The 26,950-nt window shown below is 48.7% G+C and overlaps 1 protein-coding gene across 1 annotated transcript in view; it reads right to left on the bottom strand.

The window, feature by feature from the left end:
- Positions 1-26,950, bottom strand: part of MYO5C (myosin VC) — a 106,788-nt gene extending 79,838 nt beyond the window's left edge. The window contains exons 1-8 of the mRNA XM_033190095.1: positions 26,762-26,950; positions 14,709-14,819; positions 11,449-11,614; positions 10,815-10,959; positions 7,238-7,394; positions 5,277-5,420; positions 4,466-4,547; positions 2,545-2,652 (exon numbers count right to left, since the gene is read on the bottom strand). Coding sequence (XP_033045986.1) covers positions 2,545-2,652; positions 4,466-4,547; positions 5,277-5,420; positions 7,238-7,394; positions 10,815-10,959; positions 11,449-11,614; positions 14,709-14,819; positions 26,762-26,788 — 940 coding nt within the window. The 5' untranslated portion in view covers positions 26,789-26,950. The remainder of the gene's footprint in view (positions 1-2,544; positions 2,653-4,465; positions 4,548-5,276; positions 5,421-7,237; positions 7,395-10,814; positions 10,960-11,448; positions 11,615-14,708; positions 14,820-26,761) is intronic.

Genomic DNA, 26,950 nt, shown 5'->3' with positions numbered 1-26,950 from the left:
AATTGCTGATCTCCAAAATTAGAAAAGGTTTCATGGAAGAAGAGTCGGTTTTACTCAAAGTATGGTGAGGGTTTGGACAACTGGGAACGTAGAGAGCTAGAAGGCAGGGAGTAGCAGTTACCACGCACCAGCTACGTGTTTGGGCTGGTGCTGGGGACTTTTACATACACTTCCTCCGCCAGTTGTCATGAAAGGTAAGGTGTGCTGCCACTCACAGATCGAGACGCCAAGTCTTGGCTGGGCACGGTGGCTCATGCCTGTAATCCCAGCACTCTGGGAGGCAGAGGCAGGTGGATCACCTGAGGTCAGGAGTTCAAGATCGGCCTGGGCAACATGGTGAAACCCCGTCTCTACTAAAAATACATAAATTAGCTGGGGGCGGTGGCATGTGCCTGTAATCCCAGCTGCTCAGGAGGCTGAGGCAGGAGAATTGCTTGAGCCCCAGAGGCAGAGGTTGCAGTGAGCCGAGATTGCACCATTGCACTCCAGCCTGGGCGACAGAGCGAGACTCCATCTCAAAAAAAGACACCAAGTCTCAGAGTGGGTAACCTTAGACTCATACCAACTAGGATGTGAATTCACATTCATTTGATCCTAAAACCTACTCGATTTGCCCTACATTACCTTGCTGTGAGGAGGACATGATAGAGGTGAGAGACAGTAGAAGGATCAGGGAGATGACGGTGGGCAGGGCGGGGCATATCCTTCAGCCCAGCCAGAGTTTGGCCACCTGTCCCCTCCTCACCCACTGAGCCCGCTCTCCACGGAGATTATACAGATTGAAATGATGACTATAATTATTTTCAGAAAATGTGAATCAGTGCCAAAAGTGTTTACCTTATTATTATAAAATGTTTAAATTGCCCTTCTCCTTGAAGCAGGTTTGAGGGAACAGAGTCTGATGGTGATTTTGCTTAGAAAACCATCTTGTTTTCACTTTCCATTATCCAGCTGTGATTGTCTTGCCTATTCCTTTGATATATTTAACTTGAAATTCTTAGCCTGTTACATTCAGATATAGTCAACCAGGCCACAAGAATGAAAGCACTTAGAATGAATTGGTAGGAGATTTTAGCAAGAGAGATTTCAGCAAGACGTAGAAATGGCTAGCCGGTCGGGCGTGGTGGCTCACACCTGTAATCCCAGCACTCTGGGAAGCCGAGACAGACAGATCACGAGGTCAGGAGCTCGAGACTGTCTTGGCCAACACGGTGAAACCCCGTCTCTACTAAAATACAAAAATTAGCCAGGCGTGGTGGTGCGTGCCTGTAATCCCAGCTACTTGGGAAGCTAAGGCAGGGGAATTGTTTGAACCGGGGAGGCAGAGGTCGTGCCACTGCACTCCAGCCTGGCGACAGAGCAAGATTCCGTCTCAAAAAAAAAAAGAAAAGAAAAGAATAGAGAAAGAAAGAAATAGCCGATGGCCTCACCCTGATCAAAAGCTTTGACTGGCAGCTTCATGTGGATGTCTAGACTCATCCAGAATGGGAGAGCGAACGCCTGTTTTTATAAACACCATCTGGTAGACAGCCTTTCTGAACATGAGCTCTATGTGGGAAAAGTAAGGCGAGAAGGACTGGGAGGAACTGGCTGTGCTGTGAGAGTCGTGCCTGCTCCACCTGTGCCAGCATCCGAGCAACAGAAGATGGGGTTTTCTGTACAAAATGAGATGCTTGAAGACCCTGGAGTGCAAAAGCCAGTTCTACTCTGAATCCGCTGCCTAACCTTGGGTAAATCACTTCCCGTCTCTGTGCCTTAGTTTCCTGCTTATAAAATGGGAGAAACAGCAGCACTGACTTCCTAGGGTAGTTGTAGGGATTGAATGAGTTCACACAGGGTTATGAAGTGCTTAGGATGGTGCCCAGCACATTGTAAGCTCCAGATGAGTGCTGTCATTATTGTCATCATCAGGAGACCTATGAAGGCCACAGAGGGCCAACGCTCCACTTCTGAACCGAATCAGACCTTGGCTTCACCAGTCATCCTTGTATTCAGCCTAGAAGAGATTACAGCAGTCACATGGCTTGCAGCCCATGCCTCTGACAGCGAGCCAGGAAGGCTGAGGAGAAAAAAGAGTTAATTTCTAGCTCTTTTAAGGGAAAAGCAGTCTTGACCACTTAGTCTCCAAATACGTTCTGATGGTTTGTCCTAAAATTAGAATTGATTAGGAGCCTTCAGAACACACATATGCTGGGAATCCCCTTTTAATTTTGTTTTTGAGACGGAGTCTTGCTCTGTCGCCAGGCTGGAGTGCAGTGGCTCAATGCAACCCTCCGCCTCCTGAGTTCCAGGGATTCCTCTGCCTCAGCCTCCTGAGTAGCAGCGGCTATAGATTCCCACCACCATGCCCAGCTAATTTTTTGTATTTTTAGTAGACACTGGTTTCACCATGTTGGCCAGAATGGTCTTGATCTCCTGACCTTGTGATCCGCCTGCCTCGGCCTCCCAAAGTGTTAGGATTACAGGCGTGAGCCACTACGCCTGGCCTTAATTTTTTTTTTAAGGGAAAATGGCTACATCCTTTGATGGGATATTTGCTCTTACCCAGTAGTGTGAAGGTCTTTTGAGTCTCTACCATTTCAGCTCGATCATTCACACCCTCAATGACAGTATTGCCTCCCATTCTCGTATAATTAAATTCTTCGGCACTCCCTGAAATCAAAAAGTAAGATTTGTTATGTCTGTAACACAGAAATTTGGACATACACATTTATCAGAAGAAGGGAAGTTCATACTTAATGAGCTGTGTCATGCACTTTACACAGTTTATTCCATTTATTCCTTAGAACTCTGCATTACAGCCAGGTGTGGAGGCTCATGCCTGTAATCCCAGTACTTTGGGAGCCTGAGGCAGGCGCTTGCTTGAACCCAGGAGTTCAAGACCAGCCTGGGCAAAAGGGCAAAACCCCAACTCTACAAAAAATTAGCTGGGCATGGTGGCACATGCCAATGGTCCCAACTATTCAGGAGGCTGACGTGGGAGGATCATTTGAGCCCAGGAGTTCAAGACTGCAGTGAACTGTGTTGGCACCACTGCACCCCAGCCTTGGTGACCCTGTCTCAAAAAAACAAAAACAAAACAACAAAAAAAGAATTCTACATTACAGACGCAGAAGCTAAGACTCAGAAAAGTGAAGTAACTTTCTCAAGCTCCCATAGCTGAGAATTTAAATGCTGGCCTAACTCTAAAGCTCATGGCTTTTGTTCCTGCACCCAACATTTTTGTATAGCTTTACTGAGGTTTACTGAATGTACAATAAACTGTATGTTTAACACGTACAATTCGATAAACTTTTGACATGCATATACTCCTATAAAACCATTAGAACAATCAGGATAATGACTATATATATATATATATACACACACACACACACGTACATATACCTAACGTTTAAATAGTAGAGGATCTTTCAGAAAGCCCTTCTGCAAGTTCGCTATTCATATTGTTTGGTAGACAACGCCAAGGATATTACCGTCATGTGAAATCTGCAGAAACTTAGATTCTAAGAGCACAAGCAACTTCTCCAAAATTAGAGAGTGTGTGAGTTCAACTCCAACATACTAGAAGTTATCTTCGACAATTCTCATCTACCAGCATAGCACAAATGGCTAAGGCAGGAGAGCCATGACAGCACAGGGCTCGGGGCCTTTTGTATTGAAGGACAAATAGCCCTGTGTTTTAGCTATCTCTAGAATATAATCAATTATGACTACAAATAATGAATGACCTTGAGCCATCAAATTATGATAGAGGTGGTTTGTTTTAAAAAATGGGTTAACATGTCATACGTGTTAGAAAAACAACTATCTATGCATGTTCAAATAAAATGGAAGGTTTAGTGACACCAAATGTTCCAGCTGTCAGGAGGTCTTAATCAGGTGGTTCTAGCTGGAGGAGCACAAACACCCAATGAGCTATTTTTTTTTTTTTTTTTTGAGATGGAGTCTTGCTCTGTTGCCTAGGCTAGAGTGCAGTGGTGTGATCTCGGCTCACTGCAACCTCTATCTCCCGGATTCAAGCAATTTTTCTGCCTCAGCCTCCCAAGTAGCTGGGGCTACAGGTGTGTGTCACCATGCCCGGCTAATTTTTGTATTTTCAGTAGAGACAGGGTTTCGCCACGTTGGCCAGGCTGGTCTTGAACTCCTGACATCAGGTGATCCGCCCGCCTTGGCCTCCCAAAGTGCTGGGATTACAAGTGTGAGCCACCATGCCAGTCCCAATGAGCTTTAAAAATAACCTCAGGCTTAAGAGTGCCCTCTCTCTCTAAACTCATCCCCCCAGCCCTAATCCAGCCCCTTAATTAGATGCACCAATTCTGTCCTTGAAACCAAAGAATCTTATATCTTTGGGCAAATACTTAAAAAAAAAAAAAAAAGCCATATTAGTATAAGAAGAAAGTTAACCTAGAATTTAAGCCCCCACATAAAAGAGAGACCCTTCCACACACGATCCATCACATACCCAATTTAAGATGTTTAAATTCCGACTGCTGTGCAGATGCACAAAGCTGATAGAAAATGTGGTAATTTCGTTCATTTTCCGACTGTAAGATAAAGAAATGTCCTCAAAATCACACCAAATCCTCACAAGCAAAAATGCCATGTTTTTAACTAGAGAGTCTTAGATGTCTAATCTGGATGGATAATTATCTGTCTGGGATGTGATCTGGCCAGTTCACAAGAGGCCCTTCCTCTCAACTGAGAACTGGGTGGCCTGAGATGGCCTTCCAAGTAACGAGCAACCCAGAGAAAGTGTTAGTAAATGAAAACGTCCTATGGAATGGGAATGACATAACTCATCCTAGTGAAATTTTTAGAAACTTCCTGCAATACAAGGTTTACTGTTGCTCTCCTCCTGGGCCAAAACGGTGAGAATTTTCTCCATTTTACTGGCAGAAAAGCCTTTCTCTTAAAACCCCCTCGATAGCTCTGATCCCATTCCCTTTCTGATAGGAAAGCCAGTCTGTCAGCTTTGTCTATTTCAAACAGTTTCTGCACTCTAGAAAGAGATACTTGCTTTCTCAACTATAAGGATTTTGTAAATCCCCCAAATTAAAAAGTCATAACCTCTTCCTACAGTCATACAACTCACCTGATATTACACCTATTCACCATCAAGTTTTAATAAACAGAAAAAAGAATCCAAACTGCAAATAAATGATAAGAAAACCCTACTCTTCAATTCATAGCATAGCGTAGCTTGCCTGAGTATATATAATAAGAATGTAATTGTAAATAATGCTCAAAAAGTTGGGGAAAAATTTAATACTTACTTGAAAGACAACTCTGGATTTCTCCAGGAGGTAAGTTCTCATGTTGGCTCCTATAATTTGATTTTGTTCATCAAAACTGATTTCTGTGTATTTCCCAAACCGACTACTATTGTCATTGCGGGTGGTCTTGGCATTTCCGACGGCCTAAAAAAACATAACTCTTTTGAAATAACAACATTAAAAGATTTTTGCCTCAAAGTTATTGCAGGAGTTTTTAGTAAAATGCAATTCCGTACCCTAGGGGAAGGTCTGATTGGCAGAGGGAGGTCTGGGGAAAGAAAGCAACCCCAGGCTGGCAGGGAACATGACAAATCCTGAGCCTGCTGTTCAAGCCTCTCCTCGGTCCCACTGGCAGACACTGGGGACGACCAGAAAGAGCACAGGTTCTGATGTTTCAGGGCCCTGGGTTCTATCTTTGCTAGCTGTGTAATGTCTTACAAGTTAGTTCACTGGCTAGGTGCGGTGGCTCACGCCTGTAATCCCAGCACTTCAGGAGGCTGAGGTGAGAAATTCACTTGAGGCCAGAAATCTGAGACTAGACAAGGCAACATAATGAGACTCCCGTCTCTACAAAACACAAAAAAATTAGCCAGGCATGGTGGCATGTGCCTGTAGTCCTAGCTACTCAGAAAGCTGAGCTGGGAGGATTGCTGGAGCCCAGGAGCTGGAGGCTGCAGTGAGCTACGATTGCACCACCGCACTCCAGGCTGGGTAACTCAGTGAGACCCTGTCTCAAAAACAAACAAACAAAAAAGGTAGTTCATCTTTCCAGGTCTTAATTTCTCTATCTGTAATATGAGAATAATAAGCAACTCACTGCTATGGACTGAATGTTTGTGTCCTCCCAAAATCCTCACGCTGGAATCCTAACCCTGTGTGTCGGTATGGTAAGGTGGGCCTTTGGGAAGTAATGATGTCACAAGGATAGAGCCCCTGGGAGTGGGATTTTAATGCCTACATAACAGGGATCCCAGACACCTCTCTTGCTCTCTTTCTGCCATATAAAGGTACCGTGAGAAGACAGCAGGCAGGAACCCAAAAGAGAGGCCTCGCCAGAACCTGACCCCTGCTAGCACCCTGATCTTGGACTTCCAGTCTCCAGAACTGTGAAAAATAAATTTCTGTTGTTTATAAGCCACCTGGTCAATGACAGTAAAGTATATTATACTAAAGTATATTATATTTAATATTATAATAGCAGCCCAGACTGACCAGAACACTTACAGAATTGGGAGGATTAAATGAGAGAATACGAGGTGCCTCACTCAACTCACTCAGGCCCCAAATGCCTATGATGCTCAATTAAAAGTTCACATCTTTCATCCAACCTTTATTCCAATCCTTACTCCTTACTGCTTCCCTACTCAACCTAAATATTTACACCCTTTTGGGTGCCCCTTCTTCCTTGAGGGCTGTCTCCTCACCCCTGGGCACTGTCACGGTTGGTCTTGCCCACCGTCTGTCCCAGTCAGTACTGTGCTGATGAATCGGCTCTTGGGGAGGGCAGGAGGAAGAGTCTTTACATGTGACCTTTGCCAAGGCAGAAGGTATAAATACTCCTCCCATGACTGATGTCAAACTACCAAAGGTTTATCAATCAGCTTGTAAAATTCCTGAATATTTTAACAATCAGCTCATGAAAGCTGATGCCAGCTGGCTGGAGAACACCAGTGATTCAGTGTACCAGTGATGTTTGGTTTCCCTCTGGGATGTAAATGTAAACAGAGGACTCCTGGAATCTGATGGTAGATTTCCAGCCCAGGAGGTATAGCAGGAGAGAGCCTTGAAAGCAGCCCCCACCTCCTTCAAATCCCACCAGCAAACAGGCTTCCTGGGTCTCTCCTGACCTCACTTCTTTAGTCTTTAAAGGGTGGGAACTTGAATTAGCCAGGAGAGCACAGAACCCAACCAACCCCCATTTCCATCATCAACACACGGCTGCCTTCCACAGTGGTACGCACCTCGGTGATGGGATTGGATGCCAGGACCTTGTCCTCCACGTGAGCGTTGCTGCCCGATTTGCTGACAGTGGCGAAGTACCTCATGGCATAGCGAGCTGACACTGTCTTTCCAGCGCCCGACTCTCCACTTACAATTATGGACTGGTTTCTGTTGCTTCTAAAGCAAATAAAAGAGTTTTCAAATGTTAGTTTCTTCCCATTAAAGAGGCGATGTGTGCTAACTAAGACAAATGTGGACAAAAGAGGGAAACCGTTTTGCCACTCTACTATTTTAAAATCTCAATCAAGGCCGGGCGCGGTGGCTCACGCCTGTAACTCCAGCACTTTGGGAGGCCGAGGTGGGCGGATCATGAGGTCAGGAGATCGAGACCATCCTGGCTAACACAGTGAAACCCCATCTCTACTAAAAATACAAAAAATTAGCAGGGCGTGGTGGCGGGCACCTGTAGTCCCAGCTACTCGGGAGGCTGAGGCAGGAGAATGGCGGGAACCCGGGAGGTGGAGCTTGCAGTGAGCCAAGATTACGCCACTGCACTCCAGCCTGGGCAGCAGAGTGAGACTCCGTCTCAAAAAACAGAAAACAAAAAAAAAACCTCAATCAATTTCCTTCTAGATTTTTTTTTTCTATTTTTCATCCAACCTTTATTCCAATCCCTACACCTTACTGCTTTCCTACTCAACCTTTCCACTCAACCAAAAAACTGCTCCTTCCCATCCCTCCCAGTCTCTGGGCAGGATTTTTGCTTTTAAACTCTGTTCTTGAATTTCATCTCTCCTCTGCCCTCCCCACCCTCTCCTGAGCACCCTCTTTCTAGATGGACCCTGTGCAGGTCATCATGCTGCCTGTCAACATGTATTTATTGAGTACCCCAAAATTACTGAGGGGCCCCAAGACCAACCCCAGGTTCAATGTCCCAGTAAGAGAACTCACAGGACTCAGCATACAGTCATCCTCACAGCTAAGACTGACTGCAGCAAGAGGATACAGAGCAAAAGCAGCAAGGGAAAAGGCACGCGGGGCGAGGTCCAGTGGAACCTGGGTGCAAACTTCTAGGGGTCCTCTCCCAGTCAGGTCACACAGGACACACTCAATTCCTCCAGCAAGGAATTTGACGGCACATGTGAAACGCTGGCTGCCAGGGAAGCTCATCAGAGATGCAGTGCCCACCTTCTGCCTAGCACATGCCAACATTCCAGACTCCCAGAAGGAAAGCAGGGATTCAGCATAAAGCACATTGTTTACACAAACAGCTTGAGTTTAGGTAAAATGAGCCACTTTATCAACCAAGAAATGTCAGGAACCGTCGTGAAATCTGAGGCCAGCCATGGGCCACCTTGCAAGCAGGCCTCTAAAGATAGCAGCCTCAGGTCCTATGTCAACTCCTTTCTGCACATCCCACTTAAACATAAAAACATTTCAAGGACATTATTTTGAGAGCAATTATTCAAAAGATGCTTGGGAACATATGCGCTCTGTAAGCCAACATGCTCTGTTATATAATTTAGAGATTTTTAAAAATGCACTAAACTTTTCATGTCATAAGATCGTGATGGTGGAAGCTTCTAACGCGGCTCTGTGGATGTGGCACCGCTCACATGCCAGGTGCTGAGTGAATACAGATTCTCACTTAAGCTTCACGAAAATCCTACGACATAGATATCTCTCTTACAGAGGAGTAAAATGGTGACCGTGGGTGGAGTGACTTGACCCAGAGCACAGAGCCACAGCCTCCCATGTGAATGCTGGAGAAGACTTTGGGTACAGAGCCCTGGTCCAATATTTTCATTTCAGAGAGAAGATGAAGACTCCGAGAAGGGGAATGACATGCTCAGTGTCCCTCAGGGCATAGAACAGGGCTTCAGTAATCCCAGGCCTGTTCTACAGCCCTGAGGGACACTCCCTGTCTAGCATCAAATAAGGCCCACACGAGCTTGCTTTAGGCTCCATTCTGTCACTGCAGTGTCACAGACCGCCAAGGAGACTGCCTCTTCAGGGCTGAAGGGAGCACAGCCCTACAGCGCCAAAGAGCTCATCCCACTGATACCCAGACCCTAATCACCATAATACCTGGGAGATCGGCAGGGAGCCAGGGAAAAATCTCAGAACCGTGGAGGTTTTAGGGTTAGAAGGAATCTTGGTGCAGCAGAAGCTGCTAATTCTCTACCCAGTATTCACTTGCATTCTCCTCTTCCTTCTTAGGGACTAGGCCCCAGTGGCCAGGCAGTGCCCCGCTGTGCATATGAAAGGCTGCACATCCCAGCCTCCCTGTGTGAGTGAGGTCCTGGCTGATGAGCTGTGAGCAGAAGTGCTTTGTGGGGCTTCCGGAGAGTCTCCCTAACCTGGAGGGCTGTACCCTTCCCCTCATATGCCTTGTCACCTAGAATATGGAAGACAGAGCTGAGAACTAGCTTGTCCCTGAGGATGCCTGCCCCGCCCCAGGGACAGGGAGCTGCACAGCACCGGGTCTCTGATGACTGTGAAGAAGCTCGGTCTATCCCCAGACTGCCCATTAGACGGCTATGCAGGAAAGCAGCACGTGTTCTACCTCATGTAAGCTACCACCTGCCCCCTCATTATAAGCAGCAGAACCAGGAATGGGTGCCCTCTGAGAGTCCAGCTCACGGACAAAGACATAAAGTGGAGGGAGCTCAGGAGCTGCGGCTGGGGTTATGCAGTAAAGACTTAGGTAAAGAGTCAGCAGGTCCAGGTCCTATGCCTCGGATTTCCCATCTGTGAAAAGAGCACAATGAAGTCAGTTGACTTCAAAGGAGTGCTGTAAGACTCAAGGGAGACCACTGTATGTGAAAGTTCTTTTGCAAACTGTAAAGGCAGCTACAAAGATAGGGTGGTGTTTTTATTCTTCATACTTTACAGATGAAGACACTGAAGCCAAAAGTGATAGTTATGGGAAAAATAAACTAGAGTTTAAAAATCTGAGCACAAATCCCAGATCTGCCTTTTACTTGCTGCCTAACCTAGGTTGGTTATTCCACGAAGCTGTTTACCGCCCAGACATCTGCATCGTGGGCTATTCTGAGGCCATCCCAGATGACATATGGGAATGTGTGCACGGTGCCTCATTCGCAGGAGGCTTTCCATACACGTGCGCTAGGAAACAAGAACTCCACGGGAGTTCACCCACGGGAAACACCTAGCAGTGAAATTAGGATACAACTCCAAGTCTCCTGCACATAAAACCTCCTGCAGCTAAATCCCCTGTCATCAGATTCTGCTTCCTTGAATGGGTTAAAAAAAAGCTTAAACATCTCATAGCAGAGAATAAATCAACACTCCTCCAACCAAACACACTGCAAGAAAAGGATCTGCTATTCCCCAACTGGTAGGACTGACTTGACTACCTTGAAGGAACAACACCCAGGAAACTCAGTCTTGACAGGTCAGGTGCATGGAACAGTCGTTCGCTATTCATTCCAGGTAGTCGGCTCGACAAAGCACCATCTCTGGCCTCTCTCTTTTCATGAGCCCAACCTAGGTATCTCCCCTCCACTGTGATGGTCTGGCAAATGCAGGGAGCACTGGCAGAGCAAGGGGAAGTCCAGCTTGGCAGGAAGCTACCTGGCCATCTGCTTGTATGCCTCTTCTGCCACAGCAAATATGTGTGGGTCCATATCACCCATGTTCTGCCCGCTGTAGGCGTGGATGATGGCATCTCCGTATATTGGCAACTGCTTGTAAGGATTCATGGCCACCAAAATGATTCCTGGGGAAAGATGTTAGATGCAGTTACAATATTCTTACTGCCACCTGCCTCTCCAGTTTGTTTTTTTAAGAAACTCCAGGTCTGTCACTTATTAAACCTTCTGTGTGACTCTGGACAAGTCACTTCATGCACTGAATGAATTCCCTGCCAGTCACCTACACCCTCCGGCTGGTCTGATGGTTGGATGACAGGACAGGTGGAAATGCTCCCAAACTGAGACCTTTTTGCAGTTCACAATGTAAGTAATACAGTTGCCCAAAATAAGTAATAAATGTATCAAATCCGATGAGAAACCCAAACACAAGCTTTGTTACATCTCTTTATCTCGGTGGTCCAGTCTTAGTTCTTGTTGAAGACTCTCCCCACCTAGATACTTCTTTTTACAACAAACTCTGGGTGCTCAGTATAAACAACAAACAACCAGGAGGCTCTAGACAGCAAGCTTCCATTCCAGTGCCATTCCTTACTTCCTAGAATTGCTCTCCTTACCACTGTAGGTGTAAATGAGTTTGGATTCTGCAAAGCGGATCCTGAGGTTGTGGAGCACCGCGGGCTCATGGAGATAGCTGAGAGCCGTGAGGTCATTCTCGCCTACGAGGATGTCAGGATTCCGAAGTGGAGGCAGAGATTCTGGATTGACGGAATAATCCAGCTCCTATGGACAAAGATAAAAGTAAAGCTCTGGAAATAGAAGATTTTTGGCATTCTGTTGAAGCACTGTTTTTATTTCCAGAGTCATCACTGACACTAAAAAGCAAATGCATGTATAGCAACAAGAAAATCTTCACAGCTGACTCCTGGAATAATGAAAAGTAGGAGCAGGGGACTAGGGCACTGGCTATGTGCACTGGGGCAAGTCACTCGCCCTCTCTGGGCCTCATTTCTCTCATCTGCGAAGAGGAGCTAGACCAGACCACGGGTTGTTAGAGCTACAGAGGCCTCAATAAGAGGTGCTGGAGAAGCTACATGGGCAGAGATCCAGGTGCCCCATTCCTGAATCTCCCAAAGGGGCTCTACCTGTATGTGGTTTAAATGTTGAGGTCATGCAAGTTTTCGTTTGAAAACAAGATGCTGCAGCTAAAATGACACAATGACCTAAGGTCCCTTTAACTCTAAGGTTGTTGAGTCTCTGCTCAAAGTTGACACACTTGGTGGTGACAAATACCTAAAGGAGTCCGTGCAGGTGGTGGTTTCTCCGTGAAAGGCCCCTGGTGCAGGTGTCTCCTGTCTGCAGTCGCCCACATGCCCGAGGGCTCACGGCTCCCCGAGCAGGGCTGTCTGTTCCTATCACTCTCAGCCCTGGGCCAGGGAATTTTCCCAGGCTTGCTCCTCTTCTGACAGATTTAACCTAGTATTCCTAAAACGGCTGCCTTAGAAGAACGAAGGTGAGGTGAGTATGTCCCGTCACATCTGTGCCACAGACGACTGGGCCTTTCCACTGTCAGAGTATTCTAATTCCTACACTCCTGTTTCACCGCTGGGGGACGTGAAGCCCAACTACAGCGACTTGAGCAGGTTACCCAGCATGCTTGTTTCTCTTATACCTTCCTAGGCCACTGCCGCCTTCCTGGTATTCAGTCAGTATCTCTGGATTCCTTCTGATCTCTGGTCCTGGGCCAGCTCCACAAGGTGGCCCAGCTGCCCCTTAGCAAGTGCCACTGTGCAGACCCCATGCCAAGCACTCAGCATGGATTGTTTCATTTAATCCTCAAAACTGCCTTCCAGGGAGGACGTGACTACCCCAACCAAGAAAGTCAATGAGACAGGTTCAGAAAGTAGGAGTCTGTTGTCCAAGGTCACACAGTGAATCTGGGCCTCACTCTGAAGCCTGTGCTCTCTCACTAGTACAGTGCTTCCTTGTCGATGGCAGGGGTTTCGCTGGCTGGTTGGTCTGTTCTGCGTAAAGCCAGCAGCTCGGGGCAATCCACAACCGGACACAGCTCCTCAGGCCAGCTCCTGCTCCCCTGTTACCAGTGCAAGTGTATTGTGACCTAACCCCAACCAGAATATTCTCAACCTAAACACTTTTGAAAATAAAATCAGGAAAAATGATTCTCATACCTCCTGACTTTCCTTGTCTCTGTTTTTCTATTGTAAATCCACAGCCCCCACTTCTGGCTTGGCCTCTGTATGTGTTATGTGTGAAAGCAACAGGGAGACAGAAAGGACAGTCTTTGGGGGAGGGGAGAAAATGTAACGAACATTATGTTGACAGGTGGAGGCAGAGGTGACATTTTCCTACAGCACACAGGCCTTTTCTCTTACAGTATTGACAAAGGGTTGAATTAAAGAGTGGTCTGGCTGTCCGCCATCCTACTCGCCTCTGCAGCCGGGTCAAGGCCGGGAATGCAGCCACCTGAAGCCCTGCAGACATTACCAAAGCAGCAAACTGACACTGCAGCTGCTGCCTTGAGGTTTTCCTCCCCAGACAAAGCCATCTGATCCCTAATTGGAGCCCAGACTGTGCACAGGAGACACTCAATAAAAGCTGCGAGAGCTCCTGCTGGGCAGGGAAGCCCCAGGGAGCGAGAGGCTTTTCCCAGAGCTCCTGCCTTCCCACATGCACACAGGATTGTCTCATCGCACTTCAGCAACCCTGGGATGGTGCAGTCATTACCTCCTTCGTACATATGGGGAAACTGGGGGCTTGCTGCCAAAGACTTAACAAGTGGCCATGCCAGGATCTGAAGCCAGACCATCTGATTCTAGAGGGTGTGTCTTTAACTGCTATGGTCATCTGCCTTCCCAGGATCTCAGGAAATGTCTCCCAAATCCAGGACAGTCTGATTAGAAGTAGTGTGCCCTGTCCCTGCAGAACCCATTTACATGCTTTGTCAATTAATCCTCACATGATGTTCCCCAGACCCACCTCTGGGATCCAGACGGAGCACAAATCCCCTGCCCAGTTCTCTATCCAGATACTTGATTCTAAACCCATCCAGTCACCCTAGCTACAAATCCAGTGGAATGTCACTACAGCAGTGGTGGGCAAGGACGACTCATGAGGGACACTTCGAGCAAATGCAAAGTCTTCCGAAGCTGCGTCATCAGAAGGCACATGCAGCCTTGCAGGGAAGCTCCTCACCAGCTCATCCCACCACAGGAGCAACTGCTGAAGTTCATCCTCACCTCCCCCTCACCACACCAGCACCAACAGAGGCACCTCATAATGTCACACAAAGCTAGGCATCCCTGTCTTCTTGTTCCTGCCACACTCCCTCCCTTACACATTTCTGTACATCCGTGGACCGACTCCCTCCAGTCTCCTCCCACTCCTCCCTCTCCCTGCCTATTTTCTTCCTCTTCTCATTTTCCTCCCCTTCGCATCTTGATGTTTTTCTTTACCAGTGCATGCCTTGGGCTCAAACGACTTCTCTCCAAGTTTTTCATCTTTGCCTAATCTCTGGGCTGAGACTCAGGAAGCCAAAATGGCGAATCACTTTTCAGCAGTCTCCCAGTAATGCTGGGTGCCTGGAAATGCAGTGCCGTGGCACAGACCTGGCTCCTGCAGCTGGGCCCTCTTTACAGAGAGAGGCCTGGTGGATGCAGGGCAGCATAGGGGAGGGAGGGAAGGAGTACAGACACATCAGTGAGTCCTGGTGCCAGGGGGCCGTTTGGGGATGGTGCTGGTGCCCACTCATGCACTCTCCCTTGGGTGCCTCCCACGGGGTCCACGTGCCCCCATCCTCACACATACCCCAGCTACCACTTTACACATCGACGCAGCTGCGAACAGCAAGGACCCTCACCGTTCCATCCTCCAGCAGGAGTCGCAGGACCTTGTCACCAACTCTGTAGTCCGTGGCTATTTCAGCAGACTTCCAAACTTCTTCAGGATCGGGAATCCAGACCCTGTTGTACTGACCAACAGGATGAGAAAAGCTGAATTTCAGAACTTTCAAAAGCATGGATCAATGCATGGTTAGATGCAGGAAGGTTTCTTTCTGTCCACTAGGTCAGCTCCTTTATGAGGAATACGTCTACCTAATTTTGCTTATGAGGTGATCTTTCATGCATTTGCAACGCACTGGGCCTGGCTGCCTCAGTTTACAGGCAATGGAACTCCCAAAGCCTTCTAGATAAACCTTGAATGCTGAAAGCCTGGACGTGGGAAAGAAATCTGCGAGTACCTTAATGGAAACATCTCATGGCTGTCTACAGGGTTAGAGGAGAGTGATTTCTTTTACCACTGATTGACTATGGAACTCTGGGCCAGACACTTAACAGTGCCTCATTTTTCTCATCCACAAAATCGCCACAACAATATCTATTTCACAAGTTCCCTGGGAGGTTAAATTAGACTTTGTACTTGAAAGAACTTTGTAAAATGCTATGAAAGAATTGTTACAGCAATGTCATCACAATCTTATCACACCGGTGGGCTGCCAAGGACTCCCACAGTGGGAAATGCAGAAGTCCAGATACAGCCACCCAGCTCAATTCCCAGCAGGCAATGGGCACGCCTGGCTCGGCCAATGTACAAGTCTTTGGGTAGAACCACGTTGCTGTGGGCTGAACTGTGTGTCCCCCAAATTCATACGTTGAAGCCCTAACCCCAACTGACTATATCCTGAGACAGGGTCTTCAGAAGGTAATTAAGGTTCAATGACGTCATGAGGATAAGGCACTGACCCAACAGGATTTTCTTTTTTTGAGATGGATTTTCACTCTTATTGCCCAGGCTGGAGTGCAGTGGCATGACCCTGGCTCACTGCAACCTCTGCCTCCTGGGTTCAAGTGATTCTCCTGCCTCGGCCTCCTGAGTAGCTGGGACTACAGGCGCCCACCACCACGCCTGGCTAATTTTGTTTTTTTAGTAGAGACGGGGGTCTCACCATATTGGTCAGGCTGGTCTCGAACTTCTGATCTTCAGTGATCCACCCGCCTCAGCCTCCCAAAGTGCTGGGATTACAGGCATGAGCCACCACGCCCAGTAGGATTTTAAAATTAGTGTCCTTACATAAGACACCTGAGAAGTTTGATGTATTTTTCTACAATACGCATCTATTACTTTTATAATCAGAACAATAAATATTAATCTTTAAAGGCAAATATCAAAATATAAGCCCCCGCTCAAAGAATAGTACATTAAATTCTGGGATATGGGACATAGTAACTTCATTTATAATGGACAAAAATTGGAAACAGACTAAATGTCCATAAATGAGAATTTTAAAAAATGCCTGCAGTATACACATACAATGAAATACAACTTACCCATAAAAAGGAATGAACTACTGATGCAAGCAATAGCATGGGTGAGTCACCAAAGCACGCTGAGTCAAAGAAGCCTTACACAAATGAGTACCTCCTACGTGAGTCCCTTCAAATTGAGAGGTGATAACAGGCTAGCAGCCCTCGCTCTCGGAGCCTCCTCGGCCTCAAGGTCCACCCTGGCGGTGCTTGAGGAGCCCTTCAGCCCACCACAGCACTGTGGGAGCCCCTCTCTGGGCTGGTCCAGGCCGGAGCCGGCTCCCTCTGCTTGTAGAGTGGTGTGGAGGGAGAGGCACCGGCGGGAACGGGGGCTACGCGCGGCGCTCGCGCGCCAGCGCCAGGTCCGGGAGGGCGTGGGCTCAGCAGGCCCAGCACTCCGAGCGGCTAGCCGCAGGCCCGGGGCAGTGAGGGGCTTAGCACCCGGGCCAGCAGCTGCAGAGGGTGCCTCGGGTCCCCCAGCAGTGCCGGCCCGCCAGCGCTGAGCTCGAATGCTCACAGAGCCTCAGCTGCCTCCCTGCCAGGCAGCGCTCCGGGCCTACAGCCCGCCATGCCTGACCCTCCCCTCCTCCGCCCCTCCCTGAAGAGCGCCGCCCCCTGCGCCGCGGCTCCTGATCCCATCAACAGCCCAAGGGCTGAGGAGCGCGGGCGCAGGGCGCGCGACTAGCAGGCAGCTCCGCCTGCAGCGCTGGTGCGGGATCCACGAGGTGAAGCCAGCTGGGCTCCTGGGCCTAGTGGGGACCTGGAGAATCTTTACGTCTAGCTAAGACATTGTAAATACACCACTCAGCACCCTGTGTCTAGCTAACCTAGTGGGGACTTGGAGAACTTTTCTGTCTAGCACTCTATGTCTAGCTAACGTTGTAAATGCACCAATCAGCACTCTGTGTCTAGCTCAGGGATTGTAAATGCACCAATCAGCACTCTGTCAAAAATGCACCAATCAGCACTCTGTGTCTAGCTCAGGGATTGTAAATGCACCAATCAGCACGCTGTCAAAAATGGACCAATCAGCTCTCTGTAAAATGAACCAGTCAGCAGGATGTGGGTTGGGTCAGGTAATAGAACAAAAGCAGGCTGCCTAGTAGTGGCAACCTGCTTGGGTCCCCATCCAGGCTGTGGAGGCTTTGTTCTTTTTTTTTTTTTTTTTTGAGATGGAGTCTCGCTCTGGCTGGAGTGCAGTGGCCGGATCTCAGCTCATTGCAAGCTCCGCCTCCTGGGTTCACGCCATTCTCCTGCCTCAGCCTCCCGAGTACCTGGGACTACAGGCGCCCGCCACCTCGCCCGGCTAGTTTTTTGTATTTTTTTTAGTACTACAGGCGCCCGCCACCTCGCCCGGCTAGTTTTTTGTATTTTTTTTTAGTAGAGATGGGGTTTCACCGTGTTAGCCAGGATGGTCTTGATCTCCTGACCTCGTGATCCGCCCGCCTCGGCCTCCCAAAGTGCTGGGATTACAGGAGGCTTTGTTCTTTTGCTCTTTGCAATAAGTCTTGCTGCTGCTCACTCTTTGGGGCTGCACTACCTTTATGAGCTGTAACACTCATAGCAAAGGTCTGCAGCTTCACTCCTGAAGCCAGCAAGACCACGAACCCACCAAGAGGAACAAACAACTCCAGACGCACTGCCTTTAAGAGCTGTAACACTCACTGCTAAGGTTTGCTGCTTCACTCCTGAAGCCAGCGAGACCACGAACCCACCAGAAGGAAAAAACTCTAAAGACGTCTGAACATCAGAAGGAACAAATTCCAGACACACCATCTTTAAGAACCGTAACACTCACTGTGAGGGTCTGCGGCTTCATTCTTGAAGTCAGTGAGACCAAGAACCCACCGATTGTGAACACAAAATCAAGTTCTGGAACAGCTAAAACTAATGTGTGCTGGGAAACAATTCACAGCAGTAGTTGCCTCTGAGGGTGGGTGGGGCCAGGGAGTGACTCCCAAGGTGTGTGAGGGGGTCTTCTGGGAGCGATGGTAACATTCTGTATCTTGAGGGGGCTTGGGTTACATAGGGGCTAAGCACTTTTCAAACCTAAGACAATGCAGACTTAAGATTGGTGCATTTCATTGTGTGTAAATTTTACAAAAAACATGGAACTCTAGTTAATACGCATACTGAAATATGTAGAAGGTGTGTTGATATATGACTTAAAGATGCTTCAAAAAACTGAGATGAATTGAAGGTCAGATAGAAGAACAGAAAGGTGGATAGACATGGGATACAATGAATATGGTAGACTGTCCACACCAGAATCCAGGTGGTAAAACAGGTGTTTACTATAATTTTTTTTTTTTTTAAGAGACAGGATCTAGTTTTGTGGCCCAGGCTGGAGTGCAGTGACATGATCACAGTTCACTGGAGCCTTGAACTCCTGGGTTCAAGTGATCCTCCTGTCTTAGCCTCCCAAAGTGCTAAGATTACAGGTATAAGCCATCATGCCTGACCTGTAAAGTTCTTTCAACATTGCATTATGCTTAAGATGTTCATATAAAAATGCTGGAAGAAATAAAGAATAAGAATAAAACAGCCTGGGCACGGTGGCTCACATCTGTAATCCCAGCAGGTGGGTGGCTGAGGTGGGTGGGTCACGTGAGGTCAGGAGTTGAGGACCAGCTTGGCCAAAATGGTTAAACCCCATCTGTACAAAAAATACAAAAATCAGCTGGGTGTGGTGGTGCGCGCCTGTAATCCCAACTACTCGGGAGGCTGAGGCAGGAGAATTGCTTGAACCCAGGAGGTGGAGGTTGCAGTGAGCTGAGATCGCACCACTGCCCTCCAGTCTGGGAGACAAGAGTGAAACTCCATCTCAAAAGAAAAAAAAAGTTCACGGTACAAGTACTAGACTAGGACAATGTTGGATGAGGAACATATCTTATTAATATAAATCGCCTTGCTTAATCAACAAAAAAGTCACTGGATGGATATCAATCGTGACTACCCCTAAATCATTTGAATTGCTTTAATCCTTAACAGCTAGCAAAAAGCAGGAGCTTGCAGAAATGTGACATGGATGTGTAAGTTTTGAGAGAGCGAGAATGGAAGAGCACTTTGGGAGGCCGAGGCGGGCGGATCACCTGAGATCGGGAGATCGAGACTAGCCTGACCAATATGGAGAAACCCCGTCTCTACTAAAAATACAAAAAAATTTAGCCAGGTGTGGCTGTAAGCCCAGCTACTTGGGAGGCTGAGGCAGGAGAATCGCTTGAACCCAGGAGGCAGAGGTTTCGGTGAGCCAAGATCATGCTATTGCACTCCAGCCTGGGCGACAAGAGTGAAACTCCATCTCAAAAAAAAAAAAAAAAAAAAAATGAAGTTGTCCGGCTGGCTAAGCGAAGCAGGCGAAAGTGGTGTTCTGATGGAGCTGGAGCGGAGGGCCCTGGGGACAATCCAAGGAAGCCTGGGCTCTGAGAAGTAATGTGAAAGTCACTAGGCCAGTCAATCCTTTTGTTTGACAGAGCCCCTACCTGAAGCCCAGAGAGAGCAATAACTCACCAAACAGCACACAGAGTCTCAAAGGACCAGGACTCCAGTGGAGCTAGGGCCTGTGACTCCTAGTTTGAACTCCTGGTTAATTAAACGAATCTGGCCCTGAAAGTAATCCTGAACTCTGAACTGCAACCATCTACTTGACAGTCCATGTGCTCTCCTAACTATAGTTTAGGATTGGTTTCAGCTAAAAATGGTATTAAATGGCAGGTAATATTAGGACATACGTAACCACTGGCGGCTTCTCTTCTGAAGACCAGTGACTCCTCAGCCCAGTACCCCAGGCTGCCCATACCCTGCGATCCTGGTGCCTCTGCTGGCACTGAGTGCCCTTGCAGCTGAAACCCAGCCTGGTAAGTAAACACGGTGAGTTTACTCAGCTCCAGGTAAGTTCCACCCATTCATTCCCATCCCCCCCTCCCTCACATTCCTCTACCCACAAAGCAATGCTTCAAACTGGAGGAAGAGCTAACTTTACAGCATTCATCCAAATAGACACAGTCCACAGTCCATGCAAACAATGTAACCAGCTGTCAACTGACCTCCAGAATATGGGGCCTTCCCATGAGGCAGGAGCCTGTGGACTGGGATGGAACGGCTTGCCAAGCCCGTCAGCAGAGCCAAGAAAGAGAGGGCCACCTCCCACCTTCCCCGAGTGCCCTCCCATGCTAAGGCTCCAAGCTGAGGCAGAGGCTTGGGACCACTGAACCTTATGAGCTCAAGATCATGTCAGCCACCCCCCTAGGGCACACAGCATCTTCTCACGCCGCCCGCTTTTCTGAGGGATCTTCTGGCATCAGCCACAGAAATGACTTGAAGACGTCTATGGAAGATGGGACAAGATGGGACAACATGAGTTTCCCTCCTAGAACCACTTTCTGGACTGGGAGTGTCCACACTCCAGGTCAGCCAGGCCAGATTGTCACACCATGCCCCTCTCTTCCTCCTCCTCTTCACTCACTCCTCACAGGCCCCTTCCCTGGTTCCCCTGCCCCTCCCACTCCCCCCATGTCCGTGTCTCCCAAGGTCCTTCCAGCCTCTTCTCATGATAGGCTGTTTCTGGAGAGTTCCACCCAATTCCAGAGCTTCTGCAACTGCCTGGCACCTGTGCATCTGAGCCCTCCCACCCAGATCGTGCACTGGAGCTCTATACCACATTTCCAGTTGCCTCCAAGATGTCAGCCCCTAAATGTCCTCGTAGACTCATAAATTCCAAACTCCAGTGATGCGGACGCTCCTCCTTCCTAGCTCTCTTGCCCCCATGTCAGAAGCCTGGGACAGTGCTGGATGCCCCCCGTGTCTCCACCCCAACAGCCCAACGGTCACCAGGTGCTGGAAAAGACTGCCTTTTAAAAGCTCTCTCCTGTCCGCCTCTGCCCACCAGCCCCCTTGCCATGGCCATAAGTCAGCCCCCAACCCTACCCCCACCAATTTTCTCTTGACTGGTGCAGCAGCCCCCAGGGGCTTCCTCAGCCAGGCTGAGCACCAGGTTTCTTTGAACAGACAGACTCTCTCAACTGTACTTGATTAGAATTCCTGTGGGTGGGGCCCGGCAAGAGAAAAGCTTTGAAAATCAACCCCCCATGGGTTTTGAGGAAGAGCCAGGCCTGGACAACCAGCATTTTGGCTGATTTTCCTACTCGGGCCTCACCCTCTTTTCAATCCACCCTCTGCCTGTGGCCACCCAAAACCACTAGCACTTTCTGGAACATGGCAGGCCTTCTTTGGCTTTCTGCTGTGTACTTCTGTTCCTTCCACCCTGGCCCCACCCATCCTCTCCCCATCCATGAGCAAACAGCTCTGAATAGTGTGGAGTAGCTGGACACAGTCCTCACCCAAGCACTCTCCTTGCCGCTTGCCGTCTAGCAGAGCTGATGCTTTCCCTTGAGCGCTCTCTGCCCCGCCCCCAGGTATCTGGGCTGCCTCCCATCTCCCCCGCTGGCATTTGAACTTCAAGAGCCTAGTCTTTGTGCTAGGAATCCAACGCAATGACTTCCCATAGCCAGCACTCCATAAACAACTTTTGAGCAAAAATTCAAATTCCCAGTGGTTCAGTTCCACCAGTTAAAGACTCAACTTAGGATTTCAGTCTTTTCATCCCTTTTTTTCTCTTTGAACTACCCATACATAATACAATGGATACATTTAATTTTCCAGAGTTGTTAATGATATATAAAAGTCTAAAAACTATTTAGAATTAGCCAAAGTAAAAAAAAAAAAAAATCATTACACTGAACTTTGACCTCATTTTAGACAGGGGCCCTGGACTGCTAGTCAAGATACTTCTTTTGACCTTGCACATCTGAGTTTCAGCAGAACTTCGAAGATATTTGTGAGTTCCTCTTGCACAAGTGAAAGAAACAGATGGTGGAATGACTGTAGGGAATCTGTCACTAAACACTCATCACCTGAGTTCTAATTAATGAGCAAAGAGCAACCTTTAGAAAAGCGAAAAGGTCTCCAGAGGCATGCCACAGAGCTCTACTGCCTCCCCTTTCATTCAACACTTTCACCAGTATCGTAGATGAAAAAGCAAAACACATGTATCAAATCAGCAGATGAAATAGCTAAAGATCAGCAGATGATTAGCTAAAGATGATCAAGATTCAAAAGGTTTTTACAAGCTTCAGAAACGCTGGGCACTAAATAAAATGGAAAATTTTATAGGGATAAATGTAAAGTCTGTATTTAGGTAAAAAAAAAATCAACTGTATTATGATAGCATCAGTATTCGAGTAATCTTTATTAAGCATTATGTGTCAGGTGTTGTGCTAAGGATTTTACACACATTAATCTTCATAGTGACCTCCTCAGCTGGTAAGCACAATTCAGTCCATTATACTGGTGTGGAAACTCAGGTTAAGTAACTTGCCTGGTATCACACAGTTAGTAAGGGGCAGGACCAGGACTTTATTTGACCCACTAGGGGCAGAGCATGTACCAGCTCTGCTTAAAGTACTAACATAACGCCAGGATGCACTGAGGGATGCTCACAAGAAGTTGCACTGTACTCATGGCTGAGTAGGCCAAGGCTAGAGAATAGTGCCACTAAAATGGGCATCAAGGTGTGAAAATTCACCCAGAAGAAGGTGGCCTGGATGCTGAGGGTCTCGAATGATGCTGTCAGAGAAAAGGTTGGTGGCACTGTCACTCCCCTCAAGTCCTCCGTCCTACCCATCCTTCCTTCTCAGCAGCTGCCAAGTTCTCTGGGCTGTCTTCCTTCTCTGTCAGTATCTCTGTGCCTTCAACTCTTGCCACTGCAGCCTCAGGCCCTCACTCCTTTCCAAGGTTAACCCGTGCCTGGTGCCTTTCTTACATCTTCAGACCGCAGTCCTCTGCCAGTTTCCTCCCTTTAGCGGGTCATGTCAGGGTCTGCCTTTCCCCTTCACAGTTCTACCTAAACAGAAACGATGCTGGGGACCAAACCCAGTGGCCAAACCTAACGACCCATCCCCAGCCTTCATCCTTGTTGACTTCTCTGCAGCTACTAGAAAAAAAGACCGTCCAATCTTTAGGCAGTGATATATGTGGTCTTTTTCCTTTGTTTGCATATTTTATGTTTATCCTCATACAGTATACATAATTGTGCCCCATTTTTCACATAACCATGTTTTCATGTTAGGAACTCTTCAGAAATAGTACTTTTAATGGCTTCGTGCTGTTTTATCATGTGAGTCTTCCATAATTTACTCAACTTTCCCCCTCTCGCTGGACACTGGAGTTGGTTCCAATTTAGTTATTATAAGGAATACTATAAAAAAGCAGGTGTCAGGAGAGGTGTCACTAGAAAGTGGATGAACTTCCCACAAGCCCACTGTGTTTGGGGAAAAGGTCAGATCCCTTGAAGAAGAGGAAGATAATAAAGGCGGTTGAACCAAGGTGGTGGTGGTGAGAGACACCAAGAACACAGGTTTTCACCTCTGGCTCCATCACTTGTATGTTACCTTAGCAACTGACTCGACTCGAGCCATTTCTAAAAGTGTGAGATCATCTAACACATAGAGTTGTTTATTCAGATTAAACGAGAGAGGGCACATGAAACTCTGAGGATGGCATCTAGTACATAGAAATAAAAATAACCATCATCCATATCATCGTCTCCACGGTCCTAGCTATTTCTGTAAGCAGAAACGTTCCGTCATGCACACAGGTGCACAACAAACACGAAGCCCCCACTGTCCCCTGCTCACTGAAAGTTCTTGGTCAATGGGGGAGACAGAGGGTTCACGAACTGTTAACAGGCAATATGGAAGGCACCATGTGGAGGGGCTGGCTGCAGAGGCTTTCTCAGAAGAGGTTCTGCACAAATTGAAGGTGGAAGGTGCAGGTGCTGTGGGCAAAGGTGACAGACAGAGACTCAGACAGGTGGAGTTCCGTGCACCAAGGCACGCAGTGGTGACGTGCTGGCAAGGCATTGAGGGAATGGCAAGGAGTTTGGCAGAGCGTGAGTCCAGGTGAAGGCAGGGAGACAGGCAGGACCTCGAGGCTGGTCAGTGAGTCTGAATGCAATGGGAGCCTCTAGAGGTAGTCGAGCAGAGAATGCCAGACCAGCTCTTAGAGAGATTTCAAATAGGGGAACTGTTACTCTGAACATTTCTAAGACATGGCACCTGTAGCTTTTGAAAAGAGATGGATGATTTTACACCTCACCTGGCAGCGATTGCTGCCCTCACCAAGACTTCTCCTGGAGTTCCCTCTTCCCTGTTCCCACAGGGTGCCTCCCAGCTCCCCTGTGTGCTCCTCCTCTGGTTGGCTCCATCTCAGCCCTTCTGCTTCCTCTCACTCCTTGCACAGATGCATTTCCCGCTGGTCTGTCCCTGGCCCTCTTCTCTGTCTGCCTTCTCCCACCGTGGTGCGACCCTCAGTGTCTTGTTGGCTTCAGTGACCACCTCTGGGCAGAAGACCCTTGGCAGGGCCCATCCCCTCCCTCTGACACCTCCCACTCTGCAAGGCACCTTCCCTTGGAAGCCCCCTCACCCCTTCAACTCCTGCAAATACAGAACTTGCCTGATGACTTTCCTAAGAAATATTTCCTCCTCAGGCCACATCCTTAATTCACTCAAGAGCACCACCCTGCTCTCTCTCATACACATCTAACCTCAAATGTCATCCTTGGCTGGTCCCTCCAACCCCCCCACCCCACTCCCCAGTCCGGCCTCTCAGTCTCACCTGCCTCCACCCTCCATGGCCAACACTGCAGCTCTAATTATCTTCCAACAGCTGGAATGACCTGAGAATTCAGCTACCTGACCCCAGCCCCTTTCCTCCACAGCCCAAGGGCACTGCTGGCATACATAACAAATCTAACAGTCCTAACATACCACCCTTGATCCTGCCAGCCCCCACTCAAAACCCGCACTGGGGAATAAAGCCCTGACCTCGTTCTCTGGCTGCCATGGCCCTCCCCTTCCCACCTCCAGAACAGACAAAATGGGGGCTAACTGCCTACCAGGAAGGGAGGTGGCAGCCTAGGAACACAGGTGTCCCAGGTGTCCACCTGGACACAAGGTCGGTGGGGATGGCCATCGGGCTGCGTCAGTCTCTGGGATTCTCAGCTTCTCATTCCCTCCAAGCTTGTACCTTTAAACTCCTTCCTGTCAGTTTTCCTACATTGTGCCTGGTACTTACTAGACATTCAATAAATAGTTGAGGTTTGAGGCACCTGAGGGTAGGGGCACTTGCACCTGTGTGCTTCTGCTTCTGGAAATACTCTCACCTCAAACTGGTTCCGCAGCAGCATTTTTCTGTGTCCTCCAAAGTATAGTCTAAGACTAGTCCAAGACTTCTTTCACTTCCAGTAAACTGAAGACTGAAGAAGCGCTGTTGGCTATCTGAGGGCTCACACTCTCACTGGTGAAAATATTCTAGAACAAAACTAGGGCAATTCAAACACTGTCCATTTAGAACTCCAGTTAATGGAGATGCAACAGAGGAGAAACTAGAGTTTGGTTGCTTTGTGTCCAGACTGTTACTAAGTAATCAAAGTAGAAGAAAAACGTTTGCTTAAACCATTGAAACAGGATTATTTTCATGACTATCTTTTCTATCTACAGCAAGCGTCTTTTAAAGTAGAAAGCTAGAGCACATGTCCGGGGAAATGGATGGATTCTAGTCCCACTCGTCTGAATACTGAGGTCTCTGGATTTCCCCACTGGTATATAGGAGGATCAGGCTTTATGGCCATTCAAACAGATTTTTTTTTTTCAAAAGTGCTAACACTGTCACACTCTTTATCCAAATAATTACCCAAACCCATCTCAGAGGGCTTGGAAGCCCATCTCAGAGGGAACGCTGCCCTTCCGAGGTAAGAGGTGGAGCCCCAGCCAGCAGAAAGGACGTTTCTGAGGAATTCTCTAGTGTTTCCCAGAGTCAGGGTATACGAAAGGCGCTTTACAAACTGTAGTATTTGTACTGTTGCGAACAGTACAGATGTTAGGCAAAGAGCCTACGACTGCCTCTCGTGGCCCCTGGGCTCCCCAAGCGCTTGGTGCCACTGCAGTGCCCTCAAGCCTGTGACCCAGGCTGCTTCAGCTTTAGGCATCTGATGAGCCTACATGCACGTTCACGCACTTGGAAGGCACAGAATTCTAGAAAGCAGCCCGAACACTGCGGCCATAAGCTTCTGTGCCAACTCGTTCAAGGGAGTGCCAGGAGACTCGCTGGCGTCTCAGCTTCTACGTCTGCATGGGCAACTCTGATTCCACCCGTGGTGTGGAAGGAAGGGGCCGAGGCGCTCCAGTCCCGGGAGATGGGGACCCACGCGCGACCCCTGGTCACTGGGGATTCTAGGCCCCGAGGCCGGAGCAGCGGAAGCGGCCCCTCCCACAGGGTCTTCCCTCCCACAGGGTCTTCCCACGCGCAGGGCACCCAGGCGGGGCGGAGCCAGGAGGGGGCTTGCCCGCGGGCAGAGACGGAGTACGTCGGGGCCCTGGAGGGGCGACGCTCGCTCGTGCCCCCGGTCCCCGCGGCCCCTCCGCGGCCCCCAGCGAGCGCCCGCCCGCCCTGCCGTGTCAGGTGCGCAGGTGTGGCCCGGGCGCCAGGTCGAGTCAGCGTTAGCAGGGCCGGCCCGCCACAGCGCTCCCGGGAGCCCAGCGGACCCTCCTACCTGTGTGTACAGCTCGGCCACCGCCATGGGCAGCAGGAGCCGGGGCCCGGCCGGGGCTGCAGCACGTGCGAGGCTTGGGGGCTGGGCCTGCGTCGCAGAGGCCGGGCGCAGGAGAGACGGGCACGGAAATCACCGCCGGGCCATCTTGGCCAAAGTTTTCCAATGGCCTCCTGCTCGTGTTCCCGAGTT

Source organism: Trachypithecus francoisi, unplaced genomic scaffold (genome assembly GCF_009764315.1).
Source record: "Trachypithecus francoisi isolate TF-2019V2 unplaced genomic scaffold, Tfra_2.0 Lachesis_group3, whole genome shotgun sequence".
In the NCBI taxonomy this organism is placed as follows: Eukaryota; Metazoa; Chordata; class Mammalia; order Primates; family Cercopithecidae; genus Trachypithecus; species Trachypithecus francoisi.
The sequence above is the reverse complement of the archived record's forward strand: the minus strand, read 5'-3'. Positions and strand labels throughout refer to the sequence as shown.